Source organism: Mustelus asterias, chromosome 1 (genome assembly GCF_964213995.1).
Source record: "Mustelus asterias chromosome 1, sMusAst1.hap1.1, whole genome shotgun sequence".
Classification (NCBI taxonomy): domain Eukaryota; kingdom Metazoa; phylum Chordata; class Chondrichthyes; order Carcharhiniformes; family Triakidae; genus Mustelus; species Mustelus asterias.
The window spans coordinates 12729930-12751987 of NC_135801.1; the positions used below are offsets into that span (position 1 = coordinate 12729930).

General features: G+C 41.8%; 1 protein-coding gene across 1 annotated transcript in view; it reads left to right on the forward strand.

The window, feature by feature from the left end:
• Positions 1–22058, forward strand: part of hadh (hydroxyacyl-CoA dehydrogenase) — a 33558-nt gene that overhangs the window by 7677 nt on the left and 3823 nt on the right. The window contains exons 2-7 of the mRNA XM_078209186.1: positions 3201–3329; positions 11857–12014; positions 13709–13835; positions 14822–14911; positions 15818–15890; positions 18957–19073. Coding sequence (XP_078065312.1) covers positions 3201–3329; positions 11857–12014; positions 13709–13835; positions 14822–14911; positions 15818–15890; positions 18957–19073 — 694 coding nt within the window. The remainder of the gene's footprint in view (positions 1–3200; positions 3330–11856; positions 12015–13708; positions 13836–14821; positions 14912–15817; positions 15891–18956; positions 19074–22058) is intronic.

Here is a 22058-nt window from a genome sequence, read left to right on the forward strand (position 1 = left end):
TAGTTTTGAGACACTTGTACCTATCTTTAATTATGGTGTGGAATGGCAGGCCTCATTTGAGACTGGAGGAGCTAGGCTTTTGCCATTATCTCTGAAAAAGTTGCTCACAATAGATTATTACATGGCAGGCAGAGAATATGGCAAATTGGTGTGCTGGACCGAGCAGGGGTATTATCAAGATACAGTTTATGCGTACAGAGACCTGGCATTTGCCACCAGGGGGAGGAAGACCGAGAAAGAGAGAAACTAACTGAGAATTCTGGAAAAACTCAGTACATCTGGCAACATTTGAGAAAGAGAGATGTTTGTTCCCTCTTCACAGAGTTAACATTTCAGATTTATGATCTTTCATCAGAACTTGACAAAACAACCTTAACTTGGAACGCAAACTCAATTTCTCCCTCCTTAGAGGCTGTCAGAGCTGCTGAGTATTTGGAGCATTTTCTGCATTTATCTTTTTTTTAGTGATGTTGATTGAGGGACATATGTTGGATGATCAGATACTAGCAGACAAATACCCGATGCATTCATCTAATAGCCCCGAATCAAGTTACATTGTAAGAATGTATTGATCCCCAGTTATCAAGAGTTTGGCTCAATTAATTAGAAATATAAATTGAGTCTTAATTGTGCTATGAATGTTCCCAATGGTGGGGGAGTCCAGAACTAGGAGTCATAGTTTGAGGATAAGGGATAAACCTTTTTAGAACTGAGGTGAGGAGAAATTTCTTCACCCAGAGGGTGGTGAATGTGTGGAATTCGCTACCACAGAATGTAGGTGAGGCCAAAACATTGTCTGATTTCAAGAAGCAATTAAATAAAGCTCTTGGGGCTAAAGGGATCAAGGGATATGGGAGGAAGGGGGATCAGGATATTGAATTTGATGATCAGCCATGATCAAAATGAATGGTGGAGCAGGCTCGAAGGGTCGAATGGCCTATTCCTGCTTCTGGTTTCTATGTTTCTATGTGCAGTGTTTACTTTTGGAACATAAAATATTAATCAGGGCTGTAATTTATTTTCTATGGATCGTTTAATCCTGATGTGGAGATGCCGGCGTTGGACTGGGGTGAACACAGTAAGAAGTCTCACAACACCAGGTTAAAGTCCAACAGGTTTATTTGGTAGCAAATACCATAAGCTTTCGGAGCGCTGCTCCTTCGTCAGATGGAGTGTGTTTAACCTGGTGTTGTGAGACTTCTTACTCATTTAATCCTGCCACAGCATGCAGAATTCCAGTTGAAAAAAACTATGACCACTTTGAACTTTAATCTTATCTCAAGTTTGTTTGCATTTTTGAATGTTTGCCTTTGTATTTTGGTCTTTCTTTCACAATATTTTGATCGTTATTTCACAATGTTGTGGTGCTGACTGAGTGTTATGGGGGAATAAACAAACTTTGCACTTGTCTGTCACCTTATCAGTTCAGTTGGTTTGCTTTTTCGTAGCATTGCTTAATGGAGGAATGACTTGGCCGTACCTCTAGGGAGTTCCAGAATAGTCAGTCTCTAAGGAATCGGCATATAGTTGCTCTGTTTAATGTCCCCCCCTCTCAACTAATGAATGCAATCTTAAATAGTATAGTAATTCCTCTGTACAACATTAAAGTTTCAGTGTAGGTTGTGTCTGGAACTCCTGGAGTAGAACTTGAATTCACAATGTTCCTATTCCAAGTGATTAGAATATCGCAGATGTCAGCGTTAAGAAAAGGCCATTTTCCTCTTCATTCCTGATCCCTCCAGCATTTCAACTCAGCCAAGCACCCAACTGCATTTCAACATCTCAATAATCTTTTGTCACCTGATAGATAATTCCAAACATTTGTACTCCTTTCAGCAAAGATTTTTTTAAAAATCCGTTTTCAATTTACCCTTGTTGAATTTGACATTTCCCCATGGTCAAACTGACTTTAAAATGTTTTCTTCTGGGTTCACCTCAACCTTAAACCTTATTGTGTGGACTATACTAGACGCTAGAATATAAACTTTGCTCATCTTTCATCATGAAAATGCTGTATCACCTCATCATTCTCTTTGCTTTTATTTACACCCTTTCTAAAGCACATAATGAAGTTACCAGAAGTAAACATAGTATTTGAAATAATATCAGACAAGTTCATTAACCTCTTTAGGCTTATTTTGTACCAATCTGTGCTTTTTGTACTTTTTAAAAGTTCTTTCTCTTTACAATTTTGACACAAAATAATGCCTGAAGCTAATTGGCAGCTTTTACACTAATAACTGAAATCAACTATTGTGGTGAAAAGATGCATTTTGTTTTGTAAATGTTTTACTGTATTCCTCCAACAATGACAGCATGAACTGCCAGTTCTGTGGTTGCCATGCGAATCCACTATCTGACTCTTTAGACATAACAGGACCCACAGAAAATGATGAAATTACTTGTTCTTTCAACATATTTGAACAATGAGGAGTCGACCACACCGTGTTCTGCACACTTTGAAACCCTGCGGCATGTGCCTATAGTATTGTCCATATTTAGTGTATATCTCAGACACCATCATAGTTGTTGGAAGTTGTGCTTCAGGGATGAACAGGCCTGATTCTATCCCGCATTCAACCCCCCAAACAAAAGTTGTGGGTATCGGTACTTTTTGCCAAGACTGGGAATTTCCCAACTTGAGCTACACGCCTTGGTGGCCAAGAGTAGATCCAAGAAGGATGTTCCAGGTGGTGGGGGGTATCCAAAGCCAGAGGTCACACTCTAAGTATACAGAAGTATCCATCTCTGTTTAGGACAGAGATGAAGAGAAATTTTGTCACCAAGAGAGTGGTCAGCCTATGGAATTCGCTATCACAAAAAGTAGTTGAGACCAAAACATTGAATGTGTTTAAGAAGTAATTAGATATAGCACTTGAGGCGAAGGGGATCAAAGGATATGGGGGAAGATGGGATCAGGCTATTGAGTTGGATGATCAGCCATGTTCATAATGAATGGTGGAGCAGGCTCAAAGGGCTGAATGGCGGCCTCCTGCTTCTATGTTTCTATGCAAATCCCTATATTTTCACTTCAGTTGCACCTTTTTAAATACATTTTGCCACCTGCCCCTGCAAAATTGAACATAACAACCTCCCTCGTTTGATTCTGGAGTTCTTGTTCTGTCTGGCCTCTTGACATAGTTTGTAACAGACTTTCTGAATTGGAAGAGCTCATATTCTGGGGTTTCTGTTTCCATTAGGTAGCTGCTGGAGTGGGACACACTGTGATACTGGTGGATCAGGCTGAAGATATCTTGAAGAAATCATTGAAGAAAATTGGAGACAGCGTTGGGCGTATAAGCAAGAAGAAGTTTGTTGATAAGCCTGAGGTGATGCTTTGACATTAATGAACTTTATAAGATTGGTATGCTAATTCAGCAAACATTTTAATATATATTGACTCTGATCATTTCAATGACATCTTGTCAAATAGTATTCTTTTAAAATTTGATTATATATTTCCATGTCACTTGGGTATGAAAGTGAAATAAATGGATTCTCTGCAATATTTCCTGAGACTCCAGTAATACAATAACATTAAATTTTACTCGTCTGTGGGATCTGTATGCTTGTCCATCAGATCTAAGTGAAAATGGAAACCATGTGGCCACTAAGGGCGGATTTATGACCACGCTCGGGCGAGATCATAAAATCTTGCCCGAGGCCAACAGGGATTTCCATTCTATGAGCCTCACCCACTCTGATTGCAAGGTGGTAAAATTCCGGCCTAAATGTCAGTTGTTCATTGACATAGTTATTAAAAACTGGTCTTTTAATTCCCACTTTCAGGACCCATCCTGGACCATACTCTTTAAACTCACACTGTTATATATGTACAGAACTGATTTACCACAATAGTTCCAGGATGAGAGAAATTGGGATAATTCTCCTTTGGAGTGGAGAGGACGAAGGGGATAATAATGTTTAAATTTATAAAGAGCAAATAATGTGTTTCGCTTGCCTGAAGGGTTGACAACCAGAGGGCACAGATTTAAGTTGATAAGCAAAAGAACCAGAGGTAACATGTGGAAAAACTGATGTACACAGTGAGTGGTTAGGATTTGGAATGCACTGCCTGATAGGGTGCTGGATGTAGATTCAGAAGTTGCCTTCAGAAGGAAATTGGGTCAATACCTGAGAGAGACCAAATTGCCAGGATATGGGGAAGGAACAGGGGAGGGCGATTCACTGAATTGCTCTTCGAAACAGTAGGTTTGATGGGCCAAATGGCTTCCTTATGTACCTACTATTCTGTGATTCAATTAGCACCACACCTTGCCATTGCCATTTCCAATCTTTATTTGGTCTTAAGGTAATTAGTCATTCTGTAATTTCTTTTTTAAATAGTTGTGTTTTGCCAATCTGTCGGAGCAGTGCAATTTCCCACTAGTATGGAAAGCAAACATTGCACTGAAACATGGCAATATTGGTTCTGTTGTTGACATCATTTCCAATTTCAGTAGCATTCAAACTTTTCAGAAGCCAGGTGCAATCCTCTGTATGTGGAGGTCGAGTATCCTTGAAACCGAAATCCTCGGAGCCAATTGCATTTCAGATTTCAGATAATTGTGGTTTTCAGATACCGTGTGTGAACCTACATTACACTTGCCCACGGCTAGCTATATTCTAACGTAAATAAAACAGCTGGAAAAATAAGATGTATCACTGAATAATAAATACAACAAGTTTCTTTTTGACACGTTCACTGCAAAAATTGCAAGGTAAACAGTGCAGACAAACAACTAGACTTTCAGTGCTAAAGATTGATGAAGTTTAAAAAGAAGTGCGGTTTTTGGTTATGTTCTGTTTCCAGATTTACAGGTAAAGTATACTCAATCTGCAGTCTTAATTTTAAGGACTGTCTTAGCCAGTTTAAATTGTAGTTCGAAACAAACTACACTGCCACTTGACACTAAAATGTCACCCCCCTTTCTCTTCTGATGGGAGATGATTCCACAGGCTTTGGTTGCTGAAATTGCTGTTCATTTGTTAGTCATCAGGTTGAAGGTAAGTGCGATAAAGTGCAGCTTTGTACACCTCAGATGAGCCTATTACTGCCCTTTATGTACACACTTAAAATCAGGAGCCAGAATTCCCACTAACCCAGGGGAACAAAGACCTTTCCTTCCGCCACTTTGGTAGAGATCCTACTAACTTGACACAACTGATTAAGTCATAGAGTTCTAAGGTACAAAAAAAGACCCTTTGACCCATCATGTCTCTGCCAGCCATTATATGAGGCAAAGCCACTTAGATGACATTTTAGAGCACTGTGTGTTTAGAAAAGCTATGTTAAACTTAAATATTTGCTCTTTGATATCAGGCATCAACCTTTTTCCTAAATCTGTCATGCAAACAGTTGAACCTATCCACTTTAGAATTCCCTAATCGTACCATTATTGAATGTTGATTATCAGAAGCCATTAATTTGAGAAGATGATTTGAAGTTATTAATTTTATGTTGTGCATTGGGGGCCTCTACTGGCAAAGTCCACAACTGCACTATCAGAACTATTTTTAATTTTCCCTGTAAATTTTCTTTTTTCCTGTCATCTCAAAGAACAAAGAACAATACAGCACAGGAACAGGCCCTTCGGCCCTCCAAGCCCGCGCCGCTCCCCGGTCCAGGATTGAATCCTGAATCCAGGATCCCCGCCCAATTTTCCAGCCTATCTACATACCAATATCCTATCCACCGAGCTGTCCCTCACAGCTACGATGCTTTGTTCATTACAACCTATTAACTCACCCCCACCCCCCTATTCCAGACCATGTGATCCCCAGGGAGAGGCGAAAACCCAGAGTGAAAAACCCCAGGGCCAATATGGGGAAAAAAAAAATCTGGGAAATTCCTCTCCGACCCCCTGAGGCGATCGAAACGAGTCCAGGAGATCACAATGGCCCTGATCGGAAAATGCTTCCCAACCCGAGTCATTTCCACTTCCATGAACACCATATGAATTCCCTGCCCCCGAGACAGGTTCCCAACTATCCGCAGTCTCGCTCTGTACTGGCACCAGCAAGATGATCATAGAATGAAGCCTTGAAACGAGAAACAAGGAACAATTAGCCCGCGCCGCTCCCTGGTCCAAACTAGACCACTCTTTTGTATCCCTCCATTCCCACTCCGGTCATATAGCTGTCTAGATAAGTCTTAAACGTTCCCAGTGTGTCCGCCTCCACCACCTTGCCCGGCAACACATTCCAGGCCCCCACGACCCTCTGTGTGAAATATGTCCTTCTGATATCTGTGTTAAACCTCCCCACCTTCAAAGAACAAAGAACAGTACAGCACAGGAAACAGGCCTTCGGCCCTCCAAGCCTGTGCCGCTCCTTGGTCCAACTAGACCAATCGTTTGTATCCCTCCATTCCCAGGCTGCTCATGTGACTATCCAGGTAAGTCTTAAACGATGTCAGCGTGCCTGCCTCCACCACCCTACTTGGCAGCGCATTCCAGGCCCCCACCACCCTCTGTGTAAAAAACGTCCCTCTGATGTCTGAGTTATACTTCGCCCCTCTCAGCTTGAGCCCTGACCCCTCGTGATCGTCACCTCCGACCTGGGAAAAAGCTTCCCACTGTTCACCCTATCTATACCCTTCATAATCTTGTATACCTCTATTAGATCTCCCCTCATTCTCCGTCTTTCCAAGGAGAACAACCCCAGTCTACCCAATCTCTCCTCATAGCTAAGACCCTCCATACCAGGCAACATCCTGGTAAACCTTCTCTGCACTCTCTCCAATGCCTCCACGTCCTTCTTGTAGTGCGGCGACCAGAACTGGACGCAGTACTCCAAATGCGGCCTAACCAGCGTTCTATACAGCTGCATCATCAGACTCCAGCTTTTATACTCTATACCCCGTCCTATAAAGGCAAGCATACCATATGCCTTCTTCACCACCTTCTCCACCTGTGTTGCCACCTTCAAGGATTTGTGGACTTGCACACCTAGGTCCCTCTGTGTTTCTATACTCCTGATGACTCTGCCATTTATTGCATAACTCCTCCCTACATTATTTCTTCCAAAATGCATCACTTCGCATTTATCCGGATTAAATTCCATCTGCCACCTCTCCGCCCAATTTTCCAGCCTATCTATATCCTGCTGTATTGCCCGACAATGCTCTTCGCTATCCGCAATTCCAGCCATCTTTGTGTCATCCGCAAACTTGCTGATTACACCAGTTACACCTTCTTCCAAATCATTTATATATATCACAAATAGCAGAGGTCCCAGTACAGAGCCCTGCGGAACACCACTGGTCACAGACCTCCAGCCGGAAAAAGACCCTTCGACCACTACCCTCTGTCTCCTATGGCCAAGCCAGTTCTCCACCCATCGAGCCACTTCTCCTTGTATCCCATGAGCCTTAACCTTCTTAACCAACCTGCCATGTGGGACTTTGTCAAATGCCTTTGTCAAATGACTTTGTCAAATCTCCTTCAAAGTTTAATTCCACAGTGCTCTTCTTCATTTGTAGGCCGTGATGGTGAATGCAGGTGTGCCATTTGACTATGGGGGACTTCCGCTGAAATAAATTATAGTAATGAAGCAAGTTATAGTGCCCCAACTCCACTATCTAATTCAGCACAGGCCAGAGATTGAACCTGCCACCTCCCTGGATCCAGATAGTCTACTGGTTGTCCCATCAGGATTATGTACCACATTAATTCTTATAAACAGAAAAAAATGCTGATCTTGCATCATAATTCCTATATGCGCACGATTTTGATTTGATTTATTTATTGTCACATGTATTAACATACAGTGAAAAGTATTGTTTCTTGCGCGCTATACACATGATGACGAGATGGTGCATCAGCCATTTTGTTTTCCACTGTTTTACTCTAGTGAGAAGCATCTTTTATAGCGGATATGTGTCAATATGTCAACCTAAATGTTTGGTTCAATGTACCATAATTGGAAAACATTTTATACAGGAATAATTCTAAATATGCACTGCCGGGCTGCATCTAAATCAGTATTTGTAATGCAGAATAAACCCATGAGGTTACCAGCATTTCTGTGTAGAATGTCTATGTTATGAAACTGACTGTTGACGAGGAATAGCATTTCCGTAGCACCTTCTAACGTAGATAAGTGTTCCAAGGCATTTCAGAGCTGTAACGAAAACTGATATGAAGCCAGAGTAGGAGATTTTTGGGGTGTGATCTTAAGCTTGGTGAAAGAGGCTTTTTTTTTTAAAGGAGAGTTTTCAAAGAGAATAAAGAGGTATACAGAGAGAGTTTCATTCTAGAGAACTTGACCTAAGTGGGTGAATAATGAATTGAAGGGAGGGAAAATCCATAAGACTCGAGTGAGAGGGATGGAGAGTTTTGAACAGTGAATTGCAGTGCTGGAGGAAATTCAGAGATTAGCGTCAGAATTCTACTGCCTCGCCCGCCACGGAATTGGAGCGGGTGAGTGACGGACAATGGAAATGTCCGTTGACCACAGGTAGGAATTTTCAGTCTCGCTCGAGCGAGACCGTAAAATCCCACCCTAGGAGTGATAAGGCCACGGATGAATTTAAACATGGGCCTAGATTTTCATCCTGGCAGAGAGGCTCTCCCTTGTATAGTGAAACATAGTGGAAATGGCAGAAAATCCTAGGTCCCACTTGGGAACACGGCACTTCCTACTTTCACAGGGAGGTGAATGGAGTCAGGCTGGCGTTTGTGGTTTACAGAAACAGTTGGCCATTTAAATCATCAACTGCTTCCACTGAAGTGGGCTTTTGGTAGGCTAGGAGTGTGAAACCTGACAGGTAAAGATTAGACCAAATAAGAGATGGTACCCCTTTGGAAAGGTTAGATACCTCTATGCCTAGGGTATCAGGACACTTTGGGAAAGGTAAGGCACTGTTTGGGAGAGGTAAAGCACCCTTTGGCATTGTTAAAAATAAACACGATTGTGTGTTAAAATTGCAAAAACTCAGTGGCACTGTCAAAGAACTATGAAGTTGTCAACTGTCACATCTACTTGGAACTGTCAGTGCTGTCAAGGGATTTAACACTACTGGGCTTTAATTTTTTTTAAAGTATGGAGTTCAGAAAAAGATCAATGCTTGATATTTCATTCTGCCTGTTATCACCTATCATTATAGGATTTGTGTTGCAATCAGTTGAAGTAATTTCAATGTATTGATTTTTTAAAAATCAATGTGAAGTGTTTTTTAAAATAGTGCTGTCATCAATAGGCACCTAATTTTATTTTATGCCAGCATGGCTCCTGAATTTTGCCTATGATGAATACTTGGTAAGTTGGAATGAAGAGGCAAGGGCAAAGGGTGATTGGGGGGGGGGGTAATGGGTTGACATAAGTTGGCATTGGACCAATAAAGGGCCATGGACATGAGTGGTGACATGGAATGGTTTATGAGGGGCCCTGGGGGTGGGTAAAGTGGCATGGGTGTATGAGGGACCGTGGGGATGGGTAGGAGGCATAGGATGACATAGAGTTAAGAGGGAGCAATGGGGGTGTACGTGGGATATGGGGTGGGATGGATTGGCATAAATAGAGAGTATGTGTGGGATGCGGTTTGGAGAGATGTTTTATTTTTTTCATTTGTACACACTGCTCCACAACCGGCAGTTTCCTTACTCCTTCACAGGTTCCCCACCCCAATTCCTCAATGGCAGGAAGGGTAAAAGAATCAGTGGTACATAAGTTTGGTATGGAGTAATTTGTTTAACTGGAGCCAGTCAAGACTCAGGCAAAACTGGGTGTTGGATACACAGCCTGATATTGATAGAGTTAATACATGGCTTGAGAGTGTGGCGAGAGGTTGGGCTGAGTGTTAATGGTGTACATTAATCCTATGTCTGAGAGGCAGCATGTAGCTCAGGGCAATTCAGAATCCAAGAGTAGATTCTTTCGGGAACAAAGAAAATTACAGCACAGGAACAGGCCCTTTGGCCCTCCAAGCCTGCACCGACCATGCTGCCCGTCTGAACTAAAGCCCCCTACCCTTCCAGGGACCATATCCCTCTATTCTCATCCTTTTCATGTATTTGTCAAGACATCCCTTAAAAGTCACTATTGTATCTACTTTGGGGATGGCAGTGAATGGTAGGAAAGAAACTCTTTGGGAGAGTTGCACTGGCTCTGATCGGATAGGTAAAAAGTGAAAGTAGCCTCATACAGCTAAACAGTGGAGGAGTGTGTAGGCAGGAAGATGGTCTGGTCCATGGTTTTGAAGGCTACACTGAAGACACGAAGAGATAATGCACCAGTCAGATGGAAGGTTTTATTGGCCTTGTGTGATAATGGCACAGGTGTAGGAGGCAACGACACATTCAAGATTCAGTCGAGGCATTCAAGAGAGCATTAGATGATTACTTGAATAGAAAGGGGAATGGCACTAAGTCATGATGCCAGTGCAGACACGATGGGCCAATTGGCCTCTTTCTGCACCGTAACAATTTTGTAATCTTGGGGAGGAAGGAGAAGCTGGATATAAGGAAGTAAATGTGGTTTTGTCATCATCTTTCACATTCAAATAACAAATGACAAAATAGCTTTATCTATTTCCTTTCTCTCCCTGTACCCCTCAACACCTGACCAAAATCAGGATTTTGCTGTGTGGAAAATGTGTAAGCTTTCATCCTACTGTGGCACTATTCTGTGGTACCAATGTATTAAGTAATCATAAATCAGATTTCTTTTTATGAAAGCCTGTTAGGACTCATTATGGTGCTACATGTGTGGAATTGAGTGGTAATAGCTGTGACTGTCTCGCCTAAATATTAGACTGTATTTTTTTCTTTTGATCTCAAACTTCAAAGCTTGAATTTTGGGAAAATTGAGCTTTTCGGAACAGCCATAATTAAACTTTAAAACTTCCGCTGCAGATTGTAGTCTAACCCTTGTTTTTCAACAACCATGCTGAATTGGAACAAATATCTAGTTTGAACCATTCGTATGTGGCACTTTAGACTGCCCGTCTGAACTAAGACCCCTACCCTTCCGGGGACCATATCCCTCTATTCTCATCCTTTTCATGTATTTGTCAAGACATCCCTTAAAAGTCACTATTGTATCTACTTTGGAGATGGCAGTGAATGGTGAATGGACAGTCTGTTCAAACTGGGGTTCGTGAAAGTGGCTGATTTCTATTTCTTTCTGTTTGCTCTTGACACTTACAGGGAAAGGAATGTCTTGAGCCGCAGTTTTAGATAGTGCATCCTCCACAATTCTTTTTCGAACGGGCCAACAAATCTAAACAGTTAATTTCAGTGAAGTAACTTATTTTCCTATCTGTACAAACTAATTACTCTGGGGTCTCTGTGTCTGGAGCTGTTCTGATAACAGGGCTATGGCGACATCCAGGGATGATTTGTGGGCACATATGCAGAGAAAGATAGTGGGAGGACAGCGGTTCCAAATCTCATCCAGACCTGTCAGAACAGCTAGTTTCAGTGTAGGTGAATGAAGGTAATACAGGATGTGCATGGGCTGCCGAAATAAGAGAGACCACCAGAACACCTCTGGGTAGAGCGAGTATAAAGGAAGATGTTATGGCTGGGGATTTCTCGATTTAAAACATGAAGTACTTCAAATTTTCCAGGATTTTGTTTGCATCGAGAAATGTGTGAGATTATATAATTAATAATAATCAACCAAGGCATGGGGACAGTCACTTTACTCTCCATCTGAAAAAAGCCCCTCCCATTAAGCTGCCCCGATAATGATGCAACTTTATGTTCTAAAATGGTACTGCAATGGGTAACCCTATTTTAGAAATTGTTCATTCACAGCACTTTATCACAGGGTTGCTGATAAAATTATGATGAATGTAAGCTGGATGGACAACTGGATCTTGCTTTAATCACTGCTCTCTTCCATCCCTAGGCTGGTGCAGAATTTGTTCAGCAGACTCTTCAGAGAATCAGTGTCTCGACAGATCCTGCTTCTGCGGTGCAGAGCACAGACCTAGTCATAGAGGCAATTGTGGAAAATGTTAATGTTAAACAAGAACTTTTTAAAAAGCTGGATGCGGTTGCCCCAGAGTAAGTTTGAATTATAGTTTATTTTCCCAGTGAAATACAGAAAGAATTGCATTTATATGGTGCCTTTCAGGATCTCGGGACATCACAAAATGCTTTACAGCTAAAGTACTTAGTGAAGTGTAAAGTTTATTTATTAGTGCCACAAGTAGACTTACATTAACACTGCAATGAAGTTACTGTGAAAATCCCCTGGTCGCCACACTCCGGCGCCTGTTCGGATACACTGAGGGAGAATTTAGCATAACCAATGCACCTAACCAGCACATCTTTCGGACTGTGGGAGGAAACCGGGGCACCTGGAGGAAACCCACGCAGACACGGGGAGAACGTGCAAATTCCACACAGACAGTGACCCAAACTGGGAATCGAATCCGGGTCCCTGACGCTGTGAGGCAGCAGTGCTAACCACTGTGCCACCATGCCGCCCGTGTAGTCACCATTCTAATGTGGGATAGCAAATGCTCCAGTATTGGAGATACTAAACAGGTTTTTTTGTCAGCAGAAGCAGCTCGCCATTGACTCAGCGGGATATCTACGGCGTTTTGTATGACTTGCCTGTCCCACTCCCAGGGAACCTGTCAGTGGGAAGGGCCGGAAAATCCTGCCCACTGTATTTTGGATAGGACCTTAAACTGAGACCCAATCTGCCTCAGGTGTATGTGAACGCTCTCACAGCAGTATGTGAAGAACAGCAGGGGAATTCTCCACAGTGTCCTGGCCAATGTTTATTCCTCAACCATCATCACTTTAAAAAAAACAAGTTATCGAGTCATTATTTCATTGTTATTTATGGGACCTTGCTGTGTGGAAATTGGCAAAAGACATTGGGTGAAATTTTCCAGCTGTTCACGCCAGCAGGATTTTCTAGTCCCGCTGCAGTAATCTGCCTCAAGTGTATGTGAAAGATCCCACAGCAATATGTGAAGAACAACAGGGGAATTCAGTAAGGTCCCATAAATAACAATGAAATAATGACTCAATAACCTGTTTTTTAAAAAGTAATGTTGGTTGAGGAATAAACGTTGGCCAGGACACTGGGGAAAATTCCTTTGCTGTTCTTCACATACTGCTGTGGGATCTTTTACATACACCTGAGGCAGATTGGGTGAATGGAGATTTGGCTGAACGCCAAATTCTTTGTCCATGCAGTGGCGGCAGGGAGTGAACGGCTGGAAAATTCCACCCATTGTTTCCGCTAGTGCAGCACTTGGTCAGGAGTTTCAGCCTTGATTATTTGCTCAAGCCTCTCTCATAAACAATACTGGTTCTTTAGTGGTATACCTGGCGTATTTTGCTAAATGGTCACTAATGGATCCACAGAGAATATTGGAAAAGGGACTTTTAGGTATGCCAATTTTGTTCGTTAGTGAACTCATAATAACTTGTAAGTTCTCAGATGTTTATCCAATATTTTCCAAATCAACTCATTTTTGTTATACAATAGAGTTATGCTGATAACTCTGGTCAATAATTCTTGATTCTTTGTAAGTGCAGACACTTCAAAGTGCATATTGACTCACATTTTACGATGTTGAATTGGGACTTTGTGAATTTTGAAGAGGTGCTTTAAGTGATTAAATCTGCAACAATAGTTTAAAAATGTGGTTTGAATAGTAAATGAAAAGCAGTGAGTTTCTGTGCAATAATTTTTTTGTTTTGAAGGAGTAATTCAGTTTACTTTGTTATCCTAATAGGAAAGCAATTTTTGTTAGTAACACTTCATCACTGCCAATCACTGAAATAGCAAAAGCAACAACCAGAGAGGACCGATTTGGTGGGCTCCATTTTTTCAACCCTGTACCCATGATGAAACTAGTGGAGGTTTGTTTTCTTTGTTTTATTTAGTACCAGTGGAAAGAATAGAAAATATTTTTTTTAAAAAGCATTAGGATAAAGTTATTCTCAGCTATCTTCTGTTAAACTGAGTCAGGGATTCATTGATCAAAATTTCATAGCTATATATTTATCAATGTTACTTGTATTACATTGAGACTACTACACAGCAACACGCCATTTGGCCCAAAGGTCTATGCTGACATTTTATCCTCCATTCCTCTTCATCTAACTCTAGCAGCATAACACTCCATTTCTTTCTCCTCGTGTGCTTATCTAGCTCCCCCTTGAATGCTATTTGTCTCAATTACTCCTTGTGGTAATGCGTTCCATATTCTGGCCACTTACTGAGCGAAGAAAGTTCTTGTTCATTGCCTTGTGAATTAATGAGTAACCAGTTTGCATTCATGTTCTCTAATGGAGAATGGGGGCATTTTCTTTACTTCTAACTCTATCAAACTCTCTCAGAATTCTAGAGACCTCTATTAGGTCACCCCTCAGTTTTCTCTCTTTGAGAGAAAGGAGCCCCAATCTGCTGAACCTTTTCTGCAAGGATAATTCATTCACCCTTTTCTTGATTGCCCCATTTTTTTGATTCTATTTTATATGATTCCTATTCCACTCACATTGCCTCATTTAGCTGTCACCTTTTTACTTCCTATTCTGTTTCTACTCACTGTCCAGGAAAGTTGGAGAGTGCAGAGTTCCACTTTGGAATAGCAGACTTAATGAGCCATACTAGCACTTGTGAAACTGTGTGCAGTTGAAGTTAATAATTTTGAGTTTTTATCCCAGTATTACTTTGCTACTTTTTATTTCTGTGAATGGTTTCACTTTTAATTGCTTTTGTTAAAAAAAATGTTTTGTATAATTGACATGCGAAGATATTTGGGATATACAGTTCCTTAAGTGGGTATTCTGTAAATAATAGATTTATTGTTTTAATTAGGGATTTCTTCAAAATCTCTATGCAGGTGGTTCAGACTCCAAAGACCAGCCAGCAGACATTTGAAGTACTAATGAATTTTAGCAAAGCTTTGGGGAAAAAACCTGTTGCTTGTAAGGTAGGTTACTGCCTGCACCAGCTACCATTTTCTTCACAATGAACTCTGTCGAGGTAGTGCAATATATTAGGTTATATTATGCACTTTACCACTGGTATCTGGGTTCAAATCCAGCTCAGCCTAATGCAATGAGAGCTTCCTCTATCTACTGCCTGTAAAGATTGTGTGCAAAATCAGTTTGAACAGTCCCTAATTCATAGTGCATTTGGTCCTCAGTACAAAACTATCCCTGAATTGTCAATCCTGCCTCAGAGATCACAGCATCACTGATGAGTTTTTAATTCTGGCAACTTGGAGCAAAAGTGCTTACAAATCATGAGGTGTTGTTACACACTAATTTGGGGTTCTATTTCCTGCATTGACCATTGCAGTGGAGAGATTTCTCTTGAGTGAATGCAGCTTAGGATAGCAATGATGATGCCAGGTCTTGTCAATCTTCTTTACAAGGAAAAGTTAACACAGAAGGTTGCGTTCATACTGTCTATATGGATTCTGAGTTAAAATAGGAAAGGAAGTAATATAACTGGGGCGGCATGGTGGCACAGTGGTTAGCATTGCTGCCTCACAGCGCCAGGGTGTCGGATTCAATTCCCGGCTTGGGTCACTGTGTGGAGTTTGCACATTCTCCCCATGTCTTCGTGGGTTTCCTCTGGGTGCTTGAGGGGCGTCACTCTGCTTCAAGCATGGCTGACCAGGAGTCTCTCCCACTCTTACTGCCTACCATTGGCGTACTGAAGGATTTTACAGGTTGATACTCAGCCTGTTGGCAGTGATATGAACGCATCTTCCTTAGCCATCACATCCTGGGATGGGACTCGAACCCAAAACTTCTAGCTCAGGAGCAGAGATGCTACCCACTGCACCAGAAGACCTGAGGATTTTATTTAACTTGCTTTTTTTCTGTAGGATACCCCTGGATTTATTGTGAATCGTCTTCTTGTGCCGTACTTGATGGAAGCTGTCCGGCTACATGAGAGAGGTAATTAAAATTTAAAGATATTTGAAATTCTAGGTATTGGAAAACTAGATCCAAATGAAGTCCTCTTTGCCAACATGTGGAAATCATTGTCTGTTTTCTTTCCAATACAATAGTAAAAACATTGTACATTTTAATTTAGCCCAGGTGGTGAAGTATTGCATGCTGTGTAGCTAACTCCTGCCAAAGCATGCTCCTTTCCAGGCTAGCGGGTAGTGACTTTAAAGCACAATTAAACTAGAATCCGGTTCTTATACAAAGGATCCCACAAAATCTTTAATTTTTGTGAGATCCTGATGATTTCCGAGCCGCATTAGAGACGTTGCTCTATCCCAAATGTTGTGACCCTTCAAGATTGTTTAAAGCAATTTATATTTTCTGCTTTCTCCCTAGCCCACTGTCAAAGCATCCCTCCGCCCTCGTGTGTTTTTGCAATTTAAACTGAGCACTTCTATGGCAGTAACGCACAAGGCAGTAAAAAGATTAGTCCTGTTTTTAAATGTTTTATTAGACTGGCTCAACAAAAACTTAGTGAAAGTTTTTAAAAATACTAATTTTGATTTTCGCCTCCATTGTTGCTGGCGTTTAATCTTAAGCTTTGATATGAAGGAACATGGCACAGTTTGCTTTTTTGTAATTTTGCTAAGATGTTCTTCACTCTTCCGATTATTTTTCCTTTCTGGCTATTTGTAGTTTGATTTTATCTTGAAAGTGCAAAACACCGCTATTCAGTTGTTTTTTGGGCATTCCAGTCAACATGGAACAGAGCCTTGGGTGAGTGAGGTATTTTTCCCCAGAACAAAGCTTCAACTGCAATTTATTTAACCTGAAGAGGGGGAGACGTTATGGGATTTCAGTTCAAGCAGAGGTGACTATGGGAAGCAGGGAGAGAAACTGAAAAATTAGGGCAGGTGAGGGAAAATCTCAGTTTGACTGTCGAACCAAGTTGAAATGGAGTGAAAATGATTGTTAGTTCTTTTACATGCAACAAAAAGATTTGAGATCAATTACATAAAAGATTGTTGGGTGAGGAGAAACACAAATGTGCTAGGGATGCTCCTAGTTTTAAATGGTTGTACAAGTTAAGCTATCTTGTATCAATGCACCCTAATGATGGCTTACCCACAAATTGTGGGACAGAGAAATTGAAAGAGTCAAATGTTTCCTCCCACTTTCAAATACTATTGAGAAACTCTAGAACAGTGGTTCTCTACCTTTTATATGTCATGGAACATCTCTATATTGTAGAACAATTTTGAGGCACACCACCTATTTTCTCTGTCTTCTTCCCTTACTAGGAACTTTGTTTTTAATTTCGCCCTGTCTTCTTGCCTGTTTTTTTTTTAACATTTCCTTGTCTCACTTCTCCCAGGGTTTTTGCGCCCTTTTTGAGTTTTGGCTTTGTGTGTGGGCGCGTGGGACCTTTGGCTTCAGCTCCAAGTCCCATTGGTCATGCGCATAGGCCTGACCAACATAAAGAATGTAAACCATGCATGTGTGGTTCCTTCCCAGCCGGCGCATGCGTGGGAGGCTCAAGATTCATTGGAACTTTGAGATGCCAACCAAAGAGCTGAAGGCAGAGGCTACTTTTAGTTTAATTACATGGATTTTGAATCTTCTTTTTGTGGCACACTTGGGGGGTCTTCTATGCACACCAGTGTGTTGGGAATCACTGTTCTAGAATATAACACTCTGGCTAGACTGTATCTGGAGTAATTGTTTTCAGCTCTGAGCATCACACCTCTGGAAGGATGTATTGGCTTTGAAGGGGGTTGCAGTGCCGATTCACCAGAATAACACCAGGATTAAAAAAGACAACCTCGATATGTTATTAAATATTGGAAGATTCATTGAGGTATTTAAGATGATCAAAGAAGGTAGCAGAGTGGATAGGGAGAAACTGTTTCTTCGAAAGAGATAGTCCAGAACAAGAGAGCACAAACTTAAAATTTGGTCTAGACTGCTTTAGGATGGCATCAGGAAGGACTTCACAAAAAGGGAAGTGGAAACCTGGAATACTTTCCTCCCAAAAGGCTTTTAAGGCTGGGTCAATTGAAAATTTTGAAATTGAGATGTTCGAGGTTTGTTATAGAAACATAGAAAATAGGAGCAGGGGGAGGCCATTTGGCCCTTCGAGCCTGCTCTGCCATTCATCACGATCACAGCTGATCATCCGTCTCAATAGCCTAATCCTGTCTTCTCCCCATAACCTTTGATTCCCATTCGCCCCAAGTGCTATATCTAGCTGCCTCTTGAATACATTAAATGTTTTGGTTGTGTAAGAGTATTGAGGTGTATGGTAACAAGACAGGAAAATGGAGTTGAGATACAGATCAGCCATTATCTAATTGAATGGCAGAAGAGACTCGAAGGACTTGATTGGCCTATTCATGTTCCTATCAAACATAATGGAGGGTATTTCAATGCTGCATTCATAAGTTCTGTGGATTGCATAATTATTTCTTTAAAAAATGTTGCCAGGCTGGATTCCCATTAATGTTACCAGTGAAATATAATTTTTTTCAGTCATTTAGATGATTAAGATCAAATGTTTTAATAAATTGGTTGCTGTCTCCAGAGCTAAATTGGGTGGTATTCTTCCCACAAAAAAAAGCCCCAGGCTTCTCTTGCGTTTAAGCCTTGTGTGTAAAAATGAAGCCCATGTAGTGTTGTTCTCTTTAGTTGGGAGTGCAGATGATCAGATCCCTTTGGCTTTGATATTCTGTTACCGGGCATTTGTGAGAGATCAAAGCAATTGGATTGTAATCAGCAGCAACTCTGTGACCTTGATGGTGACTTACCTCACTGGAAAATAGTGAGCAAGCTTTGACCAAAATAATGTATCTTTAATAGTTCTGGAATATTCTGGGTCTTGCGCTGTTTTGTATTTTCTGAATTAATATGATTGATCTTGTGTCTACAAAAATGCGACAACAATCCTTCCATCGCCTTGCTTTTGAGTAAAAATCTGATTAATTTTGTGTATCACTTTTTCTCTTGATATTTTTTATTCCCTAAAGTAGCATTTAGTGAGTTTCTTTTACATAAAAATATGGCTGTTTTTCCAAGGTCATGGATCAAAGGAAGACATTGACGTGGCAATGAAGCTGGGTGCAGGATATCCTATGGGTCCTTTCGAGTTATTGGATTATGTTGGACTTGACACCAGCAAGTTTATTATTGAAGGTACATGAAGAGAAATTTGTCATTATTCGTGTAGCCTTTGTCTATAATTGATATGTTTTAACGATTTTTTTAACATGAGATTCCTGCAAAGGAATTAGTCTCTCCATCACTATATTTTATGATGTTTGTCCTTGACATTAGTCAATGATGTGATTGACTGGGGAAATGCTGATGGGTGGTGACAGGCATCTGGGTGGATGAGAAAAGGGACAAAGTTAGGAAGGCAAGTGATTGGGGAAGATAATGAGAGGAGAGAACTGTCAAAGTGTGAATGCTTAGACCGGTACAACACAAGATGACATAGACCAGTGCCTGCTTTGCTGGCTGTTGTTTCTAGCTTCAAACTGATCTTTCCATACCTAAACAAAGAGGACTTTCTGGATGGTGACAGGTGTTTAACAGCAAGCCGCTGCCTGACACTTGGATCAGTTTTATAGATGCAGAGACAGAGAATGACTATGGACATGATTAACCTGCAGTCAAGCAAGAGCCCAGGTTAGAAAGCCTGGAAATTGCATCCATCCCTTTAATATGGCAGTTGCAATACATCATCTACTGGCTATCTTTGTGGTGATCCCTAAGGGGGAGGGGCAGGTGGAAAGCACTTCCTTCATCTTAGTTGACAGTTTGATTTGTTTTCCTTGTTTGATAAGAGTTGTTCTAGTTGCCCCTAAATTAAAAATTATATATTCTGTGCAAAAAAGTTAGTTTTATAATAGAATCCCTACAGTGCAGAAGGAGGCCATTTGGCCCATTAAGTCTACAGCGTCTCTCTGACAGCCATCCCACCCAAGCCCTCGTACTTACCCCACTAATCCCCTTACCCTGCACCTCTTGGGACTGTGGGAGAAAACTGGAGCACCCGGAGGAAACCGACGCAGACACGGGGGGGAATGTGCAAACTCCACACAGTCACCCAAGGTCGGAATTGAAACCGGGTTCCTGGCGCAGTGCGGCAGCAATGTTAGCCACCGTGCCATCCCTTTAGTTGTGTATAGGCTAAATCTAGTGTGATAGCAGTGTCCTTTTGGGAATTTCTTTTTTATTCAAAATACCATATTCCGAGTGCAGTGCTCATGACAATTTACTGTGGAAACTGACCAGAAATCCTGGTGCAACAAATGCACTTTTACGGCAACACCTGTTGTTAGAAACAGGTTGAACTGCACTCTGTTTAGGTGAGAGAATGTAGGTAAGAAAGTTCATTGTCTCAGCGTTGGCAGAATTGCAAATTAGCCCGGCTGTTCTTGTTCAACCTTGACAGCACATTACTGGTGATGCTCACATACCTGCGTATAATTTCTCTGCCCCATTGCTGATCTCTCACTTCAGTAAAGGTTTAGCTATTGCATTAAATGCAAGGTTGATTATAAACAACTCATTTTGTTGCCTAACCTGTTGTGTATAAGTAAGGATGACCTTGGTGTGTATTTGTCATGTATTTTAATCCTTCACACCAACTTGTTAAAAGAGTATTTCAAAATTAGCAGACTGTTGGGGCACTGTGCTTTAAACTGTTTGACTTGGAAGACCTTTGGCAATTTTTGTCAAGAGTATCAAACATTGCATTCCAAAATTGTTGCTCCATATGCCGATTGCTTTGGAGGAGGTGACCGTGCAAGTAAGCTTTCTGCCCAAACGGTCTCCAATGCTGCAATCATGAGACACCCAGCAGCGTAAATAGGATCTCCAATTTTCTTTCCAAGTCTATGTGAAGGCAGCTGGGTTCCTCTTGCATATAAACCTCATGCCAGATTGGCAGTGATTACAAGTTTTGAGGCAGCAGGGAGCGCACCTTTCGTCCCCATTGTCATCAGCCTTACTTTTTTTTTATGCGTCCATGCACCGTGTACCTTTGACTCACTTCTTGCAGGACCTCTACAACTGATATAAAATGACATTCATCATTGAAATCTGATGTGCAGGGTGTACCACCATGTAAGGTCTAATGGCCTGAGGATCTGGGAATTATCTTAATCAATGTCTTATTGGTCTGATTTAGGACATATGGTACCAAACTATCATCCATTAAATAATTTATTACATTCAGTATTGAACTGCTTTGGGTATGCTTGAAGTTGCTTTGAAAGATCTCAGTTGAATTTTCCCCCAAAAAATTCGAAGTGTCAGAAAAGTCTCTGTTTTTTTCAGCGAGCTACCACGCGCAATTTTCCCACACTCTTTTTCGGCAGTCAGAAGATTAACGCTGGTGGGGGGGGACAGAGCCTAAGCCGGGAAGCCGGCTGCAGACTGCTAGGCATGCGCCCTGATCTCCCATGTACTGTGCACAAGTGTACACAGTATATGGGAGATCTGTCAAATTGTCTAGCCCCCATCGCCGCCCCCCCCACCCCCATGGAACCCCCCAACCCCCGATCATTGGCCCTGAATCTTGATCGCTGGCCTCAACCCCCAATCAACGGCCCCGATCACCAGACCCACCACTAGCTCCAATCCCTGCCCCCCTTCCCTCCCCTATTACCGATCCCCCTCCCCCGTCTGGCTCCATCTGTCAGGTCCCTGCCCCTTGGCACTGCCTGGTGCCCGGTAGGCAGTGACTGAGGGGCATTGCCTGCCCCTGCCCCGATCACCTGTGGGGCTTTAATGGCCTCAGATCCCACCGACGAGGCCATCGCATCAGGTCCCCATTGGTGGGGACTGTACGTGATCCTCGTTGGTGAGGTCGGAAAGCTAAGGGAACCCCGGACTAATATGACCCAGGCTCACTAATGATATTAAAATTAATTGTACATATTTAAATCGGTGCGAGGCCAGGGAGGATTGCGAATGGCCCGACCCCAGGTGCAATTCACGTTTTGAGCCTCCCGCTTAAGTTTCCTGCCCTGTTACGTTAATCGTCAGTGCAACGAGTAGGAAAGATCATGCCCCTTACTTGATACTTGCCAAATCATATTCCTGGAACTGTTCTGTAACAATAAATATGAGCAGTAGGTGGTGCTATAGTAAAGCATGAATTATTGAATC